This window comes from Electrona antarctica, assembly GCF_951216825.1.
Source record: "Electrona antarctica genome assembly, chromosome: 5".
Lineage (NCBI taxonomy): Eukaryota > Metazoa > Chordata > Actinopteri > Myctophiformes > Myctophidae > Electrona > Electrona antarctica.
This window is the reverse complement of record NC_136810.1, coordinates 30,874,115-30,889,338: the sequence shown is the minus strand read 5'-3', so window position 1 is coordinate 30,889,338 and position 15,224 is coordinate 30,874,115. Positions and strand designations below refer to the sequence as shown.

Here is a 15,224-nt window from a genome sequence, read left to right as displayed (position 1 = left end):
TTCTTATTCCTGCGCTGTCCCCAAGTTACTGCCACCCCCTGAGGTATTAGCTTATAAAGCAATAATCTACAGTCTTAGAAATATATCTACATAAGATGGACACACATTAAATGACACACAGCATGCAGAAACATGCAAGTACAGTCTATGTCTTGTTCTTTTGAAAATATATTTTTAAAGGACTGGCATCAGACAGCTCAAAACAACGTTGTGATTTTCTTGTGCCAGACCAAATCCTAATTTATTTTATACAGATTGCCTGCAATAAAGGACCAAACAAACACAGCCAAATAGACAAATAGGTCCCCTAAAAAGTCCCCCCCGAAAAACACCACCTGGTCTAGTCCGCTATTCTTTGAGTCTCTCTGGTCATGACAGGATATGAAAAAGACACAAAGAGGATAGTTAAAAGGGGAGGACTAGTGTCAGGAGCCAAATAAAACACAGGGAGTTCTAGCCCTGGCAATATCTCACTGAAAAGACTCTTTGTCTGATCACAATGCTGAAAATCTGGGCTTGGAATGGCTGGCCCATATCACTCAATATATGAAAATGCTCAGGCAACACATCAGAGTCGTAGAAGTGAGAGCGTACATTTCCAGCCAGACAAGCACATTCACATCCACTGATACAACACAGTGTGTGTGTGTGTGTGTGTGTGTGTGTGTGTGTGTTCAATCTCTTCCATTATATGCAGCCAGTCTATTTGGAGGAAAAGGCGCTTTTTGTACCCATGATTTTTTCTTTCCCCAGGTGTTGGTAATATGACATGACTGAAGTGACCTGTGCATGTGTTGCCTATATTCTGTACATTTAGGGCGTGTTTGGATTCAAGCACTGAGACAAATGATGTTCCGAGTGTGTGGGATATCAGAATGTGAATTTGTTTGGAAGTTAGAGAATCAGTTGCAAGTGCCACAGTCTGAGCACGACCAAGTTCATGAAGAGGCCAAAATAGCCAGATTAGAGCCAGATGATGCAAGTGTGGTTCTGATTTGGGTCCTTGGAGTATATTCCCCTCGTCTTTCTCCTCCCTCCCCGTCACACACATGGTTGGAAACTGAGGAAAAGAGCTGCAGGGAATCTGTGTGTGTGTGGGGAGGGTTCAAGGAAGGATCTGTGTGTGTGGGGAGGGTTCAAGGAAGAAAAACTAAAGAACATTTGTGACATTTGCATTAGAGGGGGAAAAAAAACACTATGAAAAGGATAAATGTTGGCAGGCATGCCTTTGAGTACCTATGTTAAGGGATTGTTTTGGCAAAGGGGGGGGGGGGGCATATAAGATCCTATTGATGAGCTGGAGTGAAGTGAGGATGAGGAGATGGTGCAGGATGCCAGTCCTCTGGGGATGCTCACTCTATGGCAGTGAAACGGGGCTCAGACATAGAGGATTAGTGTTTCTCATCCATAATCAATTTACTGTCTGGATCCCATTACATGTCACCCCAAACATCCATTCTTGGCCTGATCCTACAAAATAACCCTCTTTCTTCTCTCTCCCTCTCGCATCTCACGGCCTCCTTTCTAGCCACCCATTTCATTTGGAATTGGTCTCACTTTCTTTTATTCCACTTTTATTCCACAACCCGTTAATCTCAACTGTCGACTACTATGACATATAGCAGTTACCCACACGCATGAAACGGACCAGAACACAGCTCCTTGTTTCATGAAACGGACCAGAACACAGCTCCTTGTTTCATGAAACGGACCAGAACACAGCTCCTTGTTTCATGAAACGGACCAGAACACAGCTCCTTGTTTCATGAAACGGACCAGAACACAGCTCCTTGTTTCATGAAACGGACCAGAACACAGCTCCTTGTTTCATGAAACGGACCAGAACACAGCTCCTTGTTTCATGAAACGGACCAGAACACAGCTCCTTGTTTCATGAAACGGACCAGAACACAGCTCCTTGTTTCATGAAACGGACCAGAACACAGCTCCTTGTTTCATGAAACGGACCAGAACACAGCTCCTTGTTTCATGCCAAGTCACACAACCTTTGTTAACCCTTCTAGCCCTCTGTGTCTTACATCCTCACATCAAGAAGTTAGAGTTGCGCAAATTCTTAGTGAATTTCCAAAAAGGTTGGCAAAAGAAAATGTGAATATATACTGTATAAGCTTCATTTACCTAGACATCGAGATTGAAAACCATTTCCATCAACGCAGCAATATTATGTAATCCAAAGCGTGCCAGCCAAACACAAACAGTTATGAAGAGTTTGCATTTGCGGTCTATGCATCAAATGTCGCTTGCTTTTGGAAGAATGTTGGTAACAGCCCTCCATCACATATAAATAGGTGAGGAATAAAGGCTTATAGCTAGCGTTTTCAGTGTTCGACACCCGCACGCAATAAGTATAAATCTAGCCTGAAATGGTATTGCACCACAATGTGAATAAATGATCATTTATTCTGTTTCTGTCACCCTTTATTGCATCTTCTCTTTATGGATTTGCCAACTTTCCACATCAGCCAAGTGTAAAAGCTTTTTTGGCTATACATATTTTGGCCTACACTGCTTTTATTTCTTGCATTTGGATTCTAGTTTTACTTTTCAAAATTCAAAAATGTTATTGAAGCAGGTGCATGGAAACTCAGCTAAATGTACTTTGGGGTAATGACAGGTGTGTGTGTGTGTGTGTGTGTGTGTGTGTGTGTGTGTGTGTGTGTGTGTGTGTGTGTGTGGAGGGGGGTATTAACCTTGAGAAAGGTCAGACTATTAAATCCATGCTATACTGGGGTCCAAGCCTAGTGACATGCCATCTGCTCCAGAGCTGAAGAATCTCATCTAATGCTGGCTGCATGCTGCACGGTGGCACTACAAACTCATAATAGCATTCTCTACTAACAATAAGACTGTAAAAATGACAGCCAAACTCATCGCTGTGCTTCGATATATGGATTCATATTGTTGAATATCCATTTGTTGAAAACACAAGTTGACTATGAGTGGGCACGCACAACACACTACAGTGTTTTACATCATACATACAGTAGGAAAGTAACAAACAAAACTTACTGAACGCTTTTCTAATCCAACAGTTGTTTGAGGAGAATAGTCCAGTGTCATGGGGAATAGTGTGTTACTATTTGGAGACAAATAGGCTTGTGTTTCCCCAAGGTCAGAAAATGAATCGACATCTGAGTTTGTGAATGTGCACAGGTGTGCCTGTCTGTCTGTCTGTCTGTCTGTCTGTCTGTCTGTCTGTCTGTCTGTCTGTCTGTCTGTCTGTCTGTCTGTCTGTCTGTCTGTGTGTGTGTGTGTAGTCAGAGGAGAGGAGGTATACTTTGAGATCAAAGCCCAGAGACAGACAGCAGTGAGTGGGGCAGTACCACAGGGGGGTGTACTCTGTGAGGCAGCGGTTCATTTTTTTCGGAAAGATTTTTGTTTTTTTTAATTATATTTTCTTGTGACCCATAAAAATGGTTCCCTGCGTTTGGGAATGACTTGTCTATAGCGTTGTCGGTCGATCAATGTGTATGAGATAGGGCGGATCCATTTCACACTGTCTGAGATGCAGGCACAATATATCATCAGATTGTGACACAATACACTGTAATATATATGTTGTTGGGTTTCTTTGGGGGGGGGGGGGTCACTATTTGATCATGCATGTATTTATCTATTATATAATAATAATATAATATAATAATAATATAATGTAAATATTATACACTCTTAGGAAACTTGACTCCTGCTATGACACCACAGCCACACACACACACACACACACCCGGCCAGCTCTGGGCTGGGACCAGAACGTGGTCTGCAAGCCACAGTTTGGCCCACCGTATTGGATCAGGCAGACTGTCACCCCTTCTAATTCCAGAGGGAATACACAGATGAGTGCTACTAATTGTCTTGCAGGGGCACCGACGTGCCTCGCATACAGCTCAGGGGTAGAGGGAGTGGGGGCAGGGGGGGATTGATGTACAGTGCGACTGGCGCCGAGCCTCGGTCTGTATAACGTGTAGCGTCATGTGCGTCGAGTGAAGAGGGGAGGTGGGACGTGCGTGCACATGTCAGTGCGTGTGTTGCCACAATGCAGGTAGAATACTAAGCATGTCTCTCATGGCAGCAGCACATGACTGAGGAGGTTTTAAGGGTTCTTAGGCTCTGCTCAGGCGGTTCTATAAAAAGGGTGAACATGAATCACATTGGCAGTCTTACCTTGGCCTGGCTTCAATGTCGAGCTGAAACAGACAAAAGAGAGACAGAGAGAGAGACAGAGAGAGAGGGGGAGAGATAATAAAAAATAAACTTAGAACAGGTGTTATGCATTAATTGTAAACAAGATACAGTCATTTTCAACAAGTAGGATCACAGCTGGCAATGTTCCATATCTTAACAATTAATTCCCCTTATCATAATAAGCCTCAACACGCAGCCTTGGAAAAAGAAACAAGGTGCCATTTTTGCAAAATTCATTCTTCCGCCAATGCCTGTCTTTTTAGTGCATACTCTTTATTTTGATGGTATGTGATGTGTGCATGCAAACTGCTGGATACAGTAGGCGGGATCTAGACTGGATCAAACCGGAAACCAGGCTTTCCATTTTCAGTTTAATAATATTGCTAAGAGGGTTAAAATTGTCGGAGCAGATCTCTGTTGTTTGTGTAGCATCGTCTTATATCACTGGAATGCCTGTCCATTAGACTTTATAATGATGTCCCAATTAGTAATTATCATGCATTTGTGGGATGATAATTGGGATGTGTGTGTGTGTGGGGGGGGGGGGGGGGGGGGGGGGTGACTGGGTCCACCAAGTGAAATGTGCCAAATTGCCCTGCTGTATTATCCTCTCTTGGTATCGACTCAATATGGCACCTGATTGGCAGCTCGTCGTGCAGTATGTGCCAGAGTAGTCTGACAAATGCAAGCACGTTGACTGCGGTGAATCCAGGCTGAATAATGAATGCCATCCTACAGGCTGCATCCCAAGTTTCCTTGCTCCTCTATCCTCACTTGAACCATCATTTTGATGTTCACGCCAGGTCTCTTATTGCTGGTCCAAGGAGCATTTCTGAGGAGCTATGAGCGAGGAAACACTTCCTTCCAGGAAGACTTTCCAAGCTGAGCAGCATGATGCTAATGTCTCCGCCTCTACAGCTGGCAATGTTATATTATGTGTGGTTGAGCGCGTGTGTGCATGCACATGCACACACACAAGTGTCAGTGTTGTTGGGGTGGTGGGTGGATGGGGTGATATGCGGGCCAAATTAAACTGTGACACATAACTAATGAGCATGTTTTTGCGTTGCGAGTCCTCAGCTGCGTTGTGTTGTCAGCAGAAATGGACGTCGCTTAACATGTCACTTCAGAGGAGCTGAAAATCGATCGGCCAAAATGTCTCATCGGCACATCCCTATTCATAGTTGCGCATTGCTTTAGTTTGGGCTTATTTAACCCATTCTGGGCGAGAACCCCTTTTGGTGTTTTAAGCATTGTTACGCTTTAGCTGTTGAAACATAGCAGATCTACAAGCTCATAGCACGAAGCCGAGTGCCGCGCTATGAACATGTGAAAAATGTGGCGCAAATGTGGCCAATTATCATTTTTGGGGTCCTTGACATGAAATATGGAGCACCACTGTTACAGAAACATGAGGTATTTCAGAAAACTGTCAGAAACTGACAGACATTTTTTTAATTTCGACGTCAGGCCTAAATGGGTTAAGTGTAGTTGCTTATTTGGGCTTGCTTTCACGATTATTTTTTAAAACAGCTGATGTAATAGGGCTCAAGTGGTGAAACTGGTTGCTTCTTCTGGGTTTGTTTTCATAGACCTGGTCGCTTGTTTCACTCACAAAATCTGGCAACACAGAGCTTCTGCAGCCTCACCAAAACAAAACGCAGATAGCATTTGAGATTGAGAATATGGTATCTAGATCACACTACACTAGTAGTCAGCCCTGAAACATAACGAGCAGACTAAAGATTCACATTGATAGCGTCGGCTCACAAGGGTCGCCAGCCGACCGAACATGCTCGGTTCTTCATCAACGGGTTCCGACGCGTCGGGAAGGCGATATCGACGGCAAGCAACGGGAGCTTGTCGTCGGGAGTCTCCTATCGTCAAGCTCCCGACACTTTCAAACTGGCTGACAGCCGTCCGCCTGTGCTTTCTGGAGCTACCTTTAGAATCACTTAAAAGCCCTAAAATAAAATACCCAATCTACAAGCTCCCAACATGTTGCATCGTGGCGTGCTGTGAGCTTGTAGATCGGCTATTTTTGAAAGCTATTGAAAATCTACACCTACAACATGCCCAAAATAGGTGAAGGTTAATGAGGTCAACACTAAGCAAGCTTTATTCCACAGGATAGATTCTCACTGTCAGGGCAAATCAGTATTACCGTTTCTGCACATCGATTCTGTCAGCACCAAATAGCTTACATTAAACGGGAAGACATCCATTACGTTGTCTGTACAGGGCAGTAATGGGGGGCTAGAGTGGAAAACAGCAGAGAGATTGCAGGATGTTACCAGATCCCCCCCACCCCCTCCCACCCCGCACCCATAGCTTCCAGGTACCAAGATTTCTGTATGCTAGCAATCCTGAGCTGCAGTGCTGACAACCTGAGTAATGACAAAGTCCATCTCACAATCGCTGTCAGCATAGTAGCCGCAGGCCATGTATCTCGATGACAGTGCTCTCGGAATGGACTCAGGACCAGTATCAAAACGATGCCCAATATGTGGCACTGAAATGATTCCGCTTTAATTATGTGCCAATCAAGCAATGATGGGAAGGGGTAGGTAAGAATGTCTTAGCTCACAAGGCGTTGAGCAGGCGTTGAGCAGGCGTTGAGCAGGCGGCACTCATTGTGTTAAAGGGGTTTATTTTGCAATTTCTTTAAAATATTTTAAATTATTTTATTCCAAAACATGCTAAGCTCATGTGCCCATTCACCCCCCCCCCCCCCCCCACCCGACCCACCACACATACAAGCTGCAAGTGTGCTGGTTAGACAGAAAGATCATTGCCGCTCGGCACAGGATCTGTGTTTATTAGGGTCATCAACAATTGGAAGGGTAAACACTGTGGAGTGGTGCAGCTGTTTACCCACAAGCACTTTGTATTGATTAAATGACAGATGAGGAGATTAGAGAACAATTTGGAGGCAAGACTTTTTCAGATATAAAAAAGCTGCCATTCACAAGGTGCCCAAACGTTCTTTTCTTTTTGGGGGGGTGCTAGCCCCTCCTATAAACAGCTATAGTGTAGATTCTGTCTGAACACAAACATTAAATGCTATTGACAATGAATGGAGACTTTACGTCACATACTGTATGACGTAAATCCCGACGCTTATCCTTCAAGCTCTGCCAATAAGGGACCACTATTATTGGTGACGTAACTAATGTATGTTTCAAAGGATTTAGAACAGCAGTTGTATTAGACATTACTGAGCTCTCTGCTGTCTGGGTAGCTCTGCTCCTCCTATATAAGCTACTTTGAACTTTTTTGTCCAACGTTAGAACTGAGAGACGAAGATCATGTTAGCTCTCATGCTGGCTCATTCATTAGGAAGTACTGTATATTAATTCATTCATAATTAATGTTAATGTATTGATATTCATTTTTGTTTTATTGGATGATGTACGATGATAAGAGCGCCCCTCACTTCACACGGGTGTGATTTTTACTTCTCTAGTGTTTATGTGTGTACAGTACACGTATGTAGGAGTGTGTGAGTGTGTTAGATGAATAAAGGATTATGAGCAAAACCAATGGAAATGTAGTTGCCCGACTAAATTATGAGCAGAATCACCTCAATTATGTGGCTTGTGCTTGGGAAGGGGTTTAAAGGCTAGAAAGTTATCAGTAAGAAAAACGTTCATCCCGTGAATGTTAGTCCACCCCAGAGGGTTCTATTCTTACTTGGTTGTGGGTAGCAAGTTGCTGATATGCATACAAAGCAGCATTCCCTTTCCTGACTTGACATGGAAGCTGGTATCGTTTTCATTTCTACAATTCCAGCTAGAATCAAGGTACTACATCAGAACATGCTGCAGGCTAGAACAGAAAGGGACTGTGAGATTAGATTATAGGCAGTGGGAGGGACGGGACGAGTAAATACAAAAGAAAAGAGGAACAAGCAGCAAAAAAAAGATAAATAAAATAAAACTATGTTTCAGACCAAAGAAAATTGATTTTGTTTCATCAAGTTCTACTTTTGAGTTTTCTGATGTCATATCGGGTAATGTTTTGATTCCATTTGAAGCACTCAAAATCCCACGGTATACTTTAGCTGCTGGCTGATGTAACAGTTGTAGAATTGATTTACCATTCCATGGGAATGCACCACTATGTGGGGACCACATAACACCCGGATCTTTTCTCTCCTCATCCATTTTGTGCTGTGAATTCTTGCTGCATTAGGTCCAGGGCATATAAATAAATCATACCAGCCACTGTAACCTTATTAACAATGCTTAGTAAAATAAAATAAAAAATAATAATAATCCTGGACAACAAATATAACATGGTATTGATTGCTGATGGAGTTTTTGTATATATTATTTGTGGACTGGGTTGCCAAGAATAATGCAAACATGAATGAATAATCAGGAGAATGCATGAACCCCATATATGAAGGACATGCTTAAAAATGTAGAAACAGCACTATTTTGGAAGCCTCTTGCAAGTGGTGATAGCTAGTAGATCTAACCCTTTCTGTCCCATTAGTAAACATGGCTGAGGATCATATTTGCAAGAAATACTAGGCTAAAGGTGGTTGCACACCGGCCGCGTTTTTCGGAAAACCGATGGAGAAACGCAGCTAAAAGTCCGAATTCGCATCCGATTCGCGCGCGGTGTGTGGAGACCTTAATTCTCTTACACACATATGCACGCACGCACGCACGCACGCACGCACGCACCACTGACAGTCTGACAGTAATTCCCTGCATGTCCTTATACACCTCACTCCCACACACCGTTTTCCCCCTGTGCCTGTCCAACCACCATACATCTCTAAGTGCCCACTCCAGCAATAACTAACAAGAGAACAGAATAACCATCAGCATTCAATTAGGGTCATAATGAACTTGGCCCACCATGGATCCATTTCTCAGCTGGAAAAGCAATCTGCACATTACTGCAGTGTGCAGTCCCTCTGCCCCTGCATGGGTTCACCAGGGAAAAACACATTCCAGCCTGTTTGCCCGACTGCCTGTGGTTACTAGTCTAGCAGGTGACAAATGGGCCAGTGGGCACTTTTAATTTGCGAACTATAAGCAATAAGAGTCTCCTCCTGTATGTTTAAACGAGGGGAGAGGGACAGAGTGAAGTGTTGCAGAGTCTGGTTACAGGTGAAAGTGGGCCACCACCATCCTAAGAATGTACGTGTACATGAACGTACATACTATATGTACACGTGTGCTGTAGTGAATGAGTGAATGCATGTTTGGAAACACAACCTTGGCCCAGGCACAGTGTACCCAGCTGGAATGAAGGAGTAACTGGCTACCAGCCAGAGGACAAACATAGTTACACTTAAGCCCCTTCAGCCAACTCTGGTGGTTCTTAATACCTGTATCAAATGATCATATTTCACAGCTGACACCATGAAAGGAAAGTAACATTTCTCAAACTTTCCCATAGTGTATTATCCCAATCATTCAAGCGACTCTTTGCTTACATTTGGAATGGGTTTGTGGATAGTGGCACTTGTTTCAATATTCTGTCTATGATGAAAAATGGAACAGAAATGCACCTAGGGCTGCAAATCCTGCCCACACCAACATCTCTCATTCTATGTCTCTCGACCCAAAACATACTCTCTCTGTGGCAGCTTAATAACCATGTAAATCCACCCACACGTATACCGTTTTTACCGTAACCTTTTCGACCCAAAAAGCAAATCATCCCTTCAGGGCAGCCTACTGAGCGTCACCACCAATTTTAATAAAAATCCAACCATCCGTTCTCAAGTCCATGGAAAATAAATGCAGTGACGAACCTCACCCCCATTATAGTTTTTTTTCTAGCACATTAACTAACAAGTATATCATGCACAGCATACATCTGCTGCTATGCCTCACGTGCCTTTATAGCTCATCTTACACTACATATTTACTATGTGTAAATATGTACACTATAGATGTTTTTGATTTCTTGTTTGATCACCTTTCACACTAGTCTTGCCCCCACCCCATCTTCTTCCCTTTTTATGGAAATAACGATACAATAGGAACTATGCACGATCACCAATTTCAAGTTTCTAGACCAGTGGTTCCCAAAGTGGGGTCCGGGGACCCCCAGGGGTCCCTGAGAGAGTTCCAGAGGGTCCCTAGCTAAATGAAAGTTTAGACCCTTATTGGACTGTAACTCAAGAGTGTACAAATGGACCCCAACGGGTCCATTTGGTTCCATTTGTACACTCCGAGTTAAATTAACATTAATTTTACAATAAAAAAACGGGGTCCCAGAGATAGAGAAATGCCATTAAATGGGGGTCTGTAGACTAATATGCATGTCAAACTGGGGGTCCTTGAAATTAAACGGGTTGAGAATCACTGCTAGAGCCGTAAAAATCTATTCTTATGGGGGGTCCTTGGCATACATTTTCGAATGGGGGTCCGCAAGCTAATGACTGTCGATTTGGGGGTCCTTGACATGAAAAGGTTTGGGAACCACTGTTCTAGACAGCAGTATGTGAAGCGGGGGTTCTCACCAGCGGTCTGGCCTGGCCTGGCCGGACGCCTGGCCTGGCCTCGAGGACCGCCCTGGCAGGGCCGCACAGCAGCGCCGCCTCGTTATTCTCCACCTGGTCCAGCAGGTCCAGCTGATGCGTGATGGAGGCCATCTCCTCTTCCAGCCGCTCCGTGTGGACGTTGATCTCTGCGATCTTCTCCGCGGCGTGGGCCGTCAGGAAGGCCTCCTTGAGGTCCACCAGGTGGAGGGTCCTCTTCTCCTCCAGACGGGCCAGTCTGCGGAGCTCGTCAAACTGGCTGTTCACGTAGGCCTCCAACTCGTCTGTAGTCATCTGAAAGCAGGACAATGCAGTGTACAATAAGGGACAAAGGAGTAGAAGAGAGAGAGATAGAGAGTGGGAAAGGGGGGAAGCAAGTAATATGGATGAGCAAAAATCTAAAGGCACATTGGGCTGTCTTCTCATTGATTGATTGATTGATTGATTGAATACTTTGTCAGAAATGTAAACAACACGTGGACGTGGTACAGTCAGACATTAAGGCTAAAAGGGTAAAATGAACATCAGTGTAGACTGTGTATGTTATGAATCATTGAGATATAATCCATGGATATAAATATGAGGCTGTAGAAATACTGATGAGATGACACTAAAGAAAGCAAAGCGGATATGAAGGGAAAATCCGAAGATGATAGAGAACAGGATGGCTCACACATGCACATACACCCTCTTCTCGCACCATTATGCTCGAATTGCACCTTTCTAAATGAAATTGTTGTATATATGGAACATAGCCTCAAACTGCACCTTTCTAAACAAACTTATGCTGAACGTAAGCTTTACCTAACTTTGCTGCTACAGGGAAAACATGCACATATGTTATGTTCTCTTTTTTGCTCTTTCTTGCACTCTTTATTCTATCCTTTTGTTTGCTGTGCTTGCTGTGTGTGATGTTTGATGTCATGTTATCTATTGTCTGAAGGAAGCCAAACAAAAATAAGTTTTACTCTATTGTTACATCTTGTGTACAGTTACATAAAAGTACAACCTTGATTGAACCTTGAACTCATTGGTGAATAAACCATATTTGCAGTCACCAGCGATTTGTTGGCATGCAGCAGCTCCTCTGGACACGCAGGCCACGATCACGCGTCTCATCCGCAGATAGACCTCAGTGGCGTCTTCCGCTACAACAAGCCATCTGTTTAGCTTTCAACGCAATATTGAACTGGTTCCAGAGATTCCCTCGCAATCCATTTCCCCTGCTCTCCGATGAGTCTCCGTTGTTCGCTACGACTCATTACTGAACATCACCTCGATGAACAGATCTTCTCCAATACCCCCCACGGAGACGTCCGCCGCCGCAACCCCCCCCCCCCCCCTCTCCCCCGACACAGATGTCACCATGACAACAATCCAAAGTTCGCATCACAACCAATCTATCTCATTTGTTCCATCAGCCCCCCCAACCCCACCCCAAGGTAAACTTCAATTCACTTCCACTCTATTTATTACCTCTTGTTTCCATCTCGCTCCCTCCTTCCCTCCCTCCCTACCTCCAGTGAAGCAAAGAATCATCAGCCTGTGCTGTGTTTGGCAGAGCCAGCACCCTCAGGTGCTTAAGTCTTGTCATGTATTCCACAATTTTGCATAAGCAATCAGGTCCTCCACATCGCCCACTAAACCAACCGAGAGCAGTAACATTTTCTTAATTTAGTTCCTTTTGTAATAAGAAAAAGACATGCATTTGGAATCAGAGAGTTGAAGGTTAATGGAAAGTGAAGAATCTTTGTGTCCCAGTAACCTTTTGCTCCATCTGAATCAATGGCATCATTGACATGAATTCCCCATATTGCATCTTGTCACAGTGTTCCAAGTTTTTTCACTAAAGGAGGGTTTAGAAAGTCGTTTTTGCAATTAACAAAACAAATGATCATAGATCATTAGATTAGACTGCAAAGCTCGACTAATGGAATCTTCTGGGAAACTAATCTATTTTTGAATGCTCAGGCCCAGGACTCTATAATAGTAGTAATAAACAGCAGTACTTTACTGTAATGTAATGACATTGTATAAGCCAGGTGGCCATGGTTCAAGGGTACTACTCTGAATGAGTTAGTTCATCCTAATCTAAAGGAACCAATGATATGTTTATACAGTGTTCCGCTATATACATGTCACAGTGGCACCCTTCTAGGACTGTCAAGATTACAAATTTAAGTTGGAAATGAATGGTCTCACAAATAATTGCGATTAACGAATTCGTTTTTGGCATTTAACCCATTCTGGGCAAGGAACCCCTTTTGGTGTTTTAAGTGTAATGTTATACTTTAGCTGCTTAAAAAATAGCTACAAAAAGAAATAGCTACAAATATTTTCAGATGGGGGTCGGCGGCAATCATTTTGGGGTCCTTGACATGAAATATTGAGAACCACTGATATCAAAATAATAATTGTGACAGGCCTACACCCTGCTGCTGCTGAAACATGATCGCCGCTGCATACATACAATAGAAGATGGCTCCATCTTATGTCTTTATAATGTATATACTGTACATTATATTTTACGTACATATCCCGGTACACACTTGGGAGGAGAAGAGAGGAGATGGGACTGGGAGTCCGACCTATTGAAAGAGTTATTACACTCTTGGATCTCGCCGCGACCTTAAGTATTCTTGTTCTCCTTATCTCCGAGCACACAGCAACAAATTCAAAATCAACGTAAATGTTTGGATATTACAGACTACAGTATGTGGAAAAAATTATATTCTATGCGTTTACCTATCATCTCAGTATATTTTACAATAAGCAGTGCTTAGCAGTAAGCACCAATGAAGCAAACCATCGCTGATCAGGATTAGGCCTATCATTTGCCGAAGAGGGAGAAAAAAAAAAGATGGGGGAATTTTTTTTCACTCTATCACGCAATGGTATTGGCATTATGCCACTTAGACATAACATAATCATCAATCAAATATTCACCACCGCTGCTACAACTTAATTCATTGTCTCCACCAGGCCGAAGGCATGGGGAGAGAGTATGTTTTGCACTCCGTCCGTGTGTGTGTGTGTCCGTCCGTGTGTCCGTGTGTCCGTGTGTCCTTCCGTCCGTCCGTTACCAGCTAATCTCAGGCACCGTTAACCCGGTCGATGCCAAACTTTGCACACACACTCCCTGGATGCCAACGATGAACCTCTGCCCTGCATTTTCCAGAACGGCCTGTTATAGCGCCACCAGGAGGCTGACTTTTGTACAACACATTTTTTGATATTACTCCTCCAGATTCTGTCCAAAAATCTCACAAATCGTTACACAGTATCTCTATGGTCATGTGCTCAAGTCGGATCTGTCCGATATTTCATATTCCATCCTAATTGGCTATAATTGGCTTTCACAGTTTGCAAGATTGCCCCGTTTTGAACAAAAGCCTCAAATCATGAACACAGCATGCAATTTACGTGAAATCTTTCACACATTTTCTTACTAGGCTGAGGAATATATCCCACCCTTTTCACATTGGCCTGTTATAGCGCCACCAACAGGTTGATTTTTGCAAAACACATTTTTGGAACAAAATGCCTCAAATCATCCAATTGCCATCAAAGGCAAACATGTTTATATTACTCCTAAACATTTTGCCAAACATCTCACACAGTCCTATCCTCCTGGTGGAGACCTGTGCCCAGAAGGGCACTTTTTCTAGTTCCAAGTGTTTTGATGTGTTTAGAAGCCCAATGACATGAAATGCAAGTGTGCCATATGCACTACAGTTGCGTCTAAAATGGTTGTTTGCTTAATTATTCAATAGACCCAGCAGAATATAAACCTAATTCGTCATGTAAACTGTATCTGGAGAGGGGTACAATAATGTTGTGGGCTAGTCAGATCAAGGTATATAAATTCATCAGATGTATGGCTAAAAGGTTGATTATTATCTGCATTATACTGTAAACAGTGCGTATGAAGCCATGGCATGTCAGTGTAGGTGAACATTCAACTAAAATATGTGAAGATTCTGTGAAAATAGCAGATCTACAAGATCAATGCGTCACAAGCCATTTTCTTATTTTAAAATGTCTCTTATTAGAGGGAAAAACATTTGAAAAACGTTAAAGACAAAGTGTCTTGTGCATTAGAGCTATAACAGTTCCTCTTACCGTTGTTTCCTTCTCATCTAAAATTGAAAACACTATAAAAAATACCCTGATTGTATATTATTTAGTAATAGTATTTATTTAGAAGGATGAATGTTAAACAAACATCTGAATTAGTTGGTCAGTGCATGCAACTATAACACAATATAGCTTCCGGAAAAGGAATAGCCGGCCGTCACAAAGCAGTTAGTTATTGTTGCCCAAGACCAATTGCTAAGCAGGATTAGGAGCCAATGGTGCAACCCTTAGCCCCTCCTTTCTCTTGAGTATATTATCAGTCATCAATCTGGCCTTCTGACATGTTCTCTCACCACCTCTCCTATTCTCCCAGACCTCCAAGGAGCCACCTGCCCTTTCTCAGAGTCACCACGACCCCTCTGGTTGATGGGGGTCA

At 43.2% G+C, this 15,224-nt stretch overlaps 1 protein-coding gene across 6 annotated transcripts in view; it reads right to left on the bottom strand.

Moving 5' to 3' along the window:
* trim44 (tripartite motif containing 44) overlaps nucleotides 1-15,224 on the bottom strand; it is a 71,436-nt gene that overhangs the window by 29,300 nt on the left and 26,912 nt on the right. For all 6 annotated transcript variants that reach the window (XM_079500686.1, XM_079500684.1, XM_079500685.1 and 3 more), the window contains exons 4-5: nucleotides 10,694-11,005; nucleotides 4,183-4,205 (exon numbers count right to left, since the gene is read on the bottom strand). In XM_079500686.1, the coding sequence (XP_079356812.1) occupies nucleotides 4,183-4,205; nucleotides 10,694-11,005 (335 nt within the window). The remainder of the gene's footprint in view (nucleotides 1-4,182; nucleotides 4,206-10,693; nucleotides 11,006-15,224) is intronic.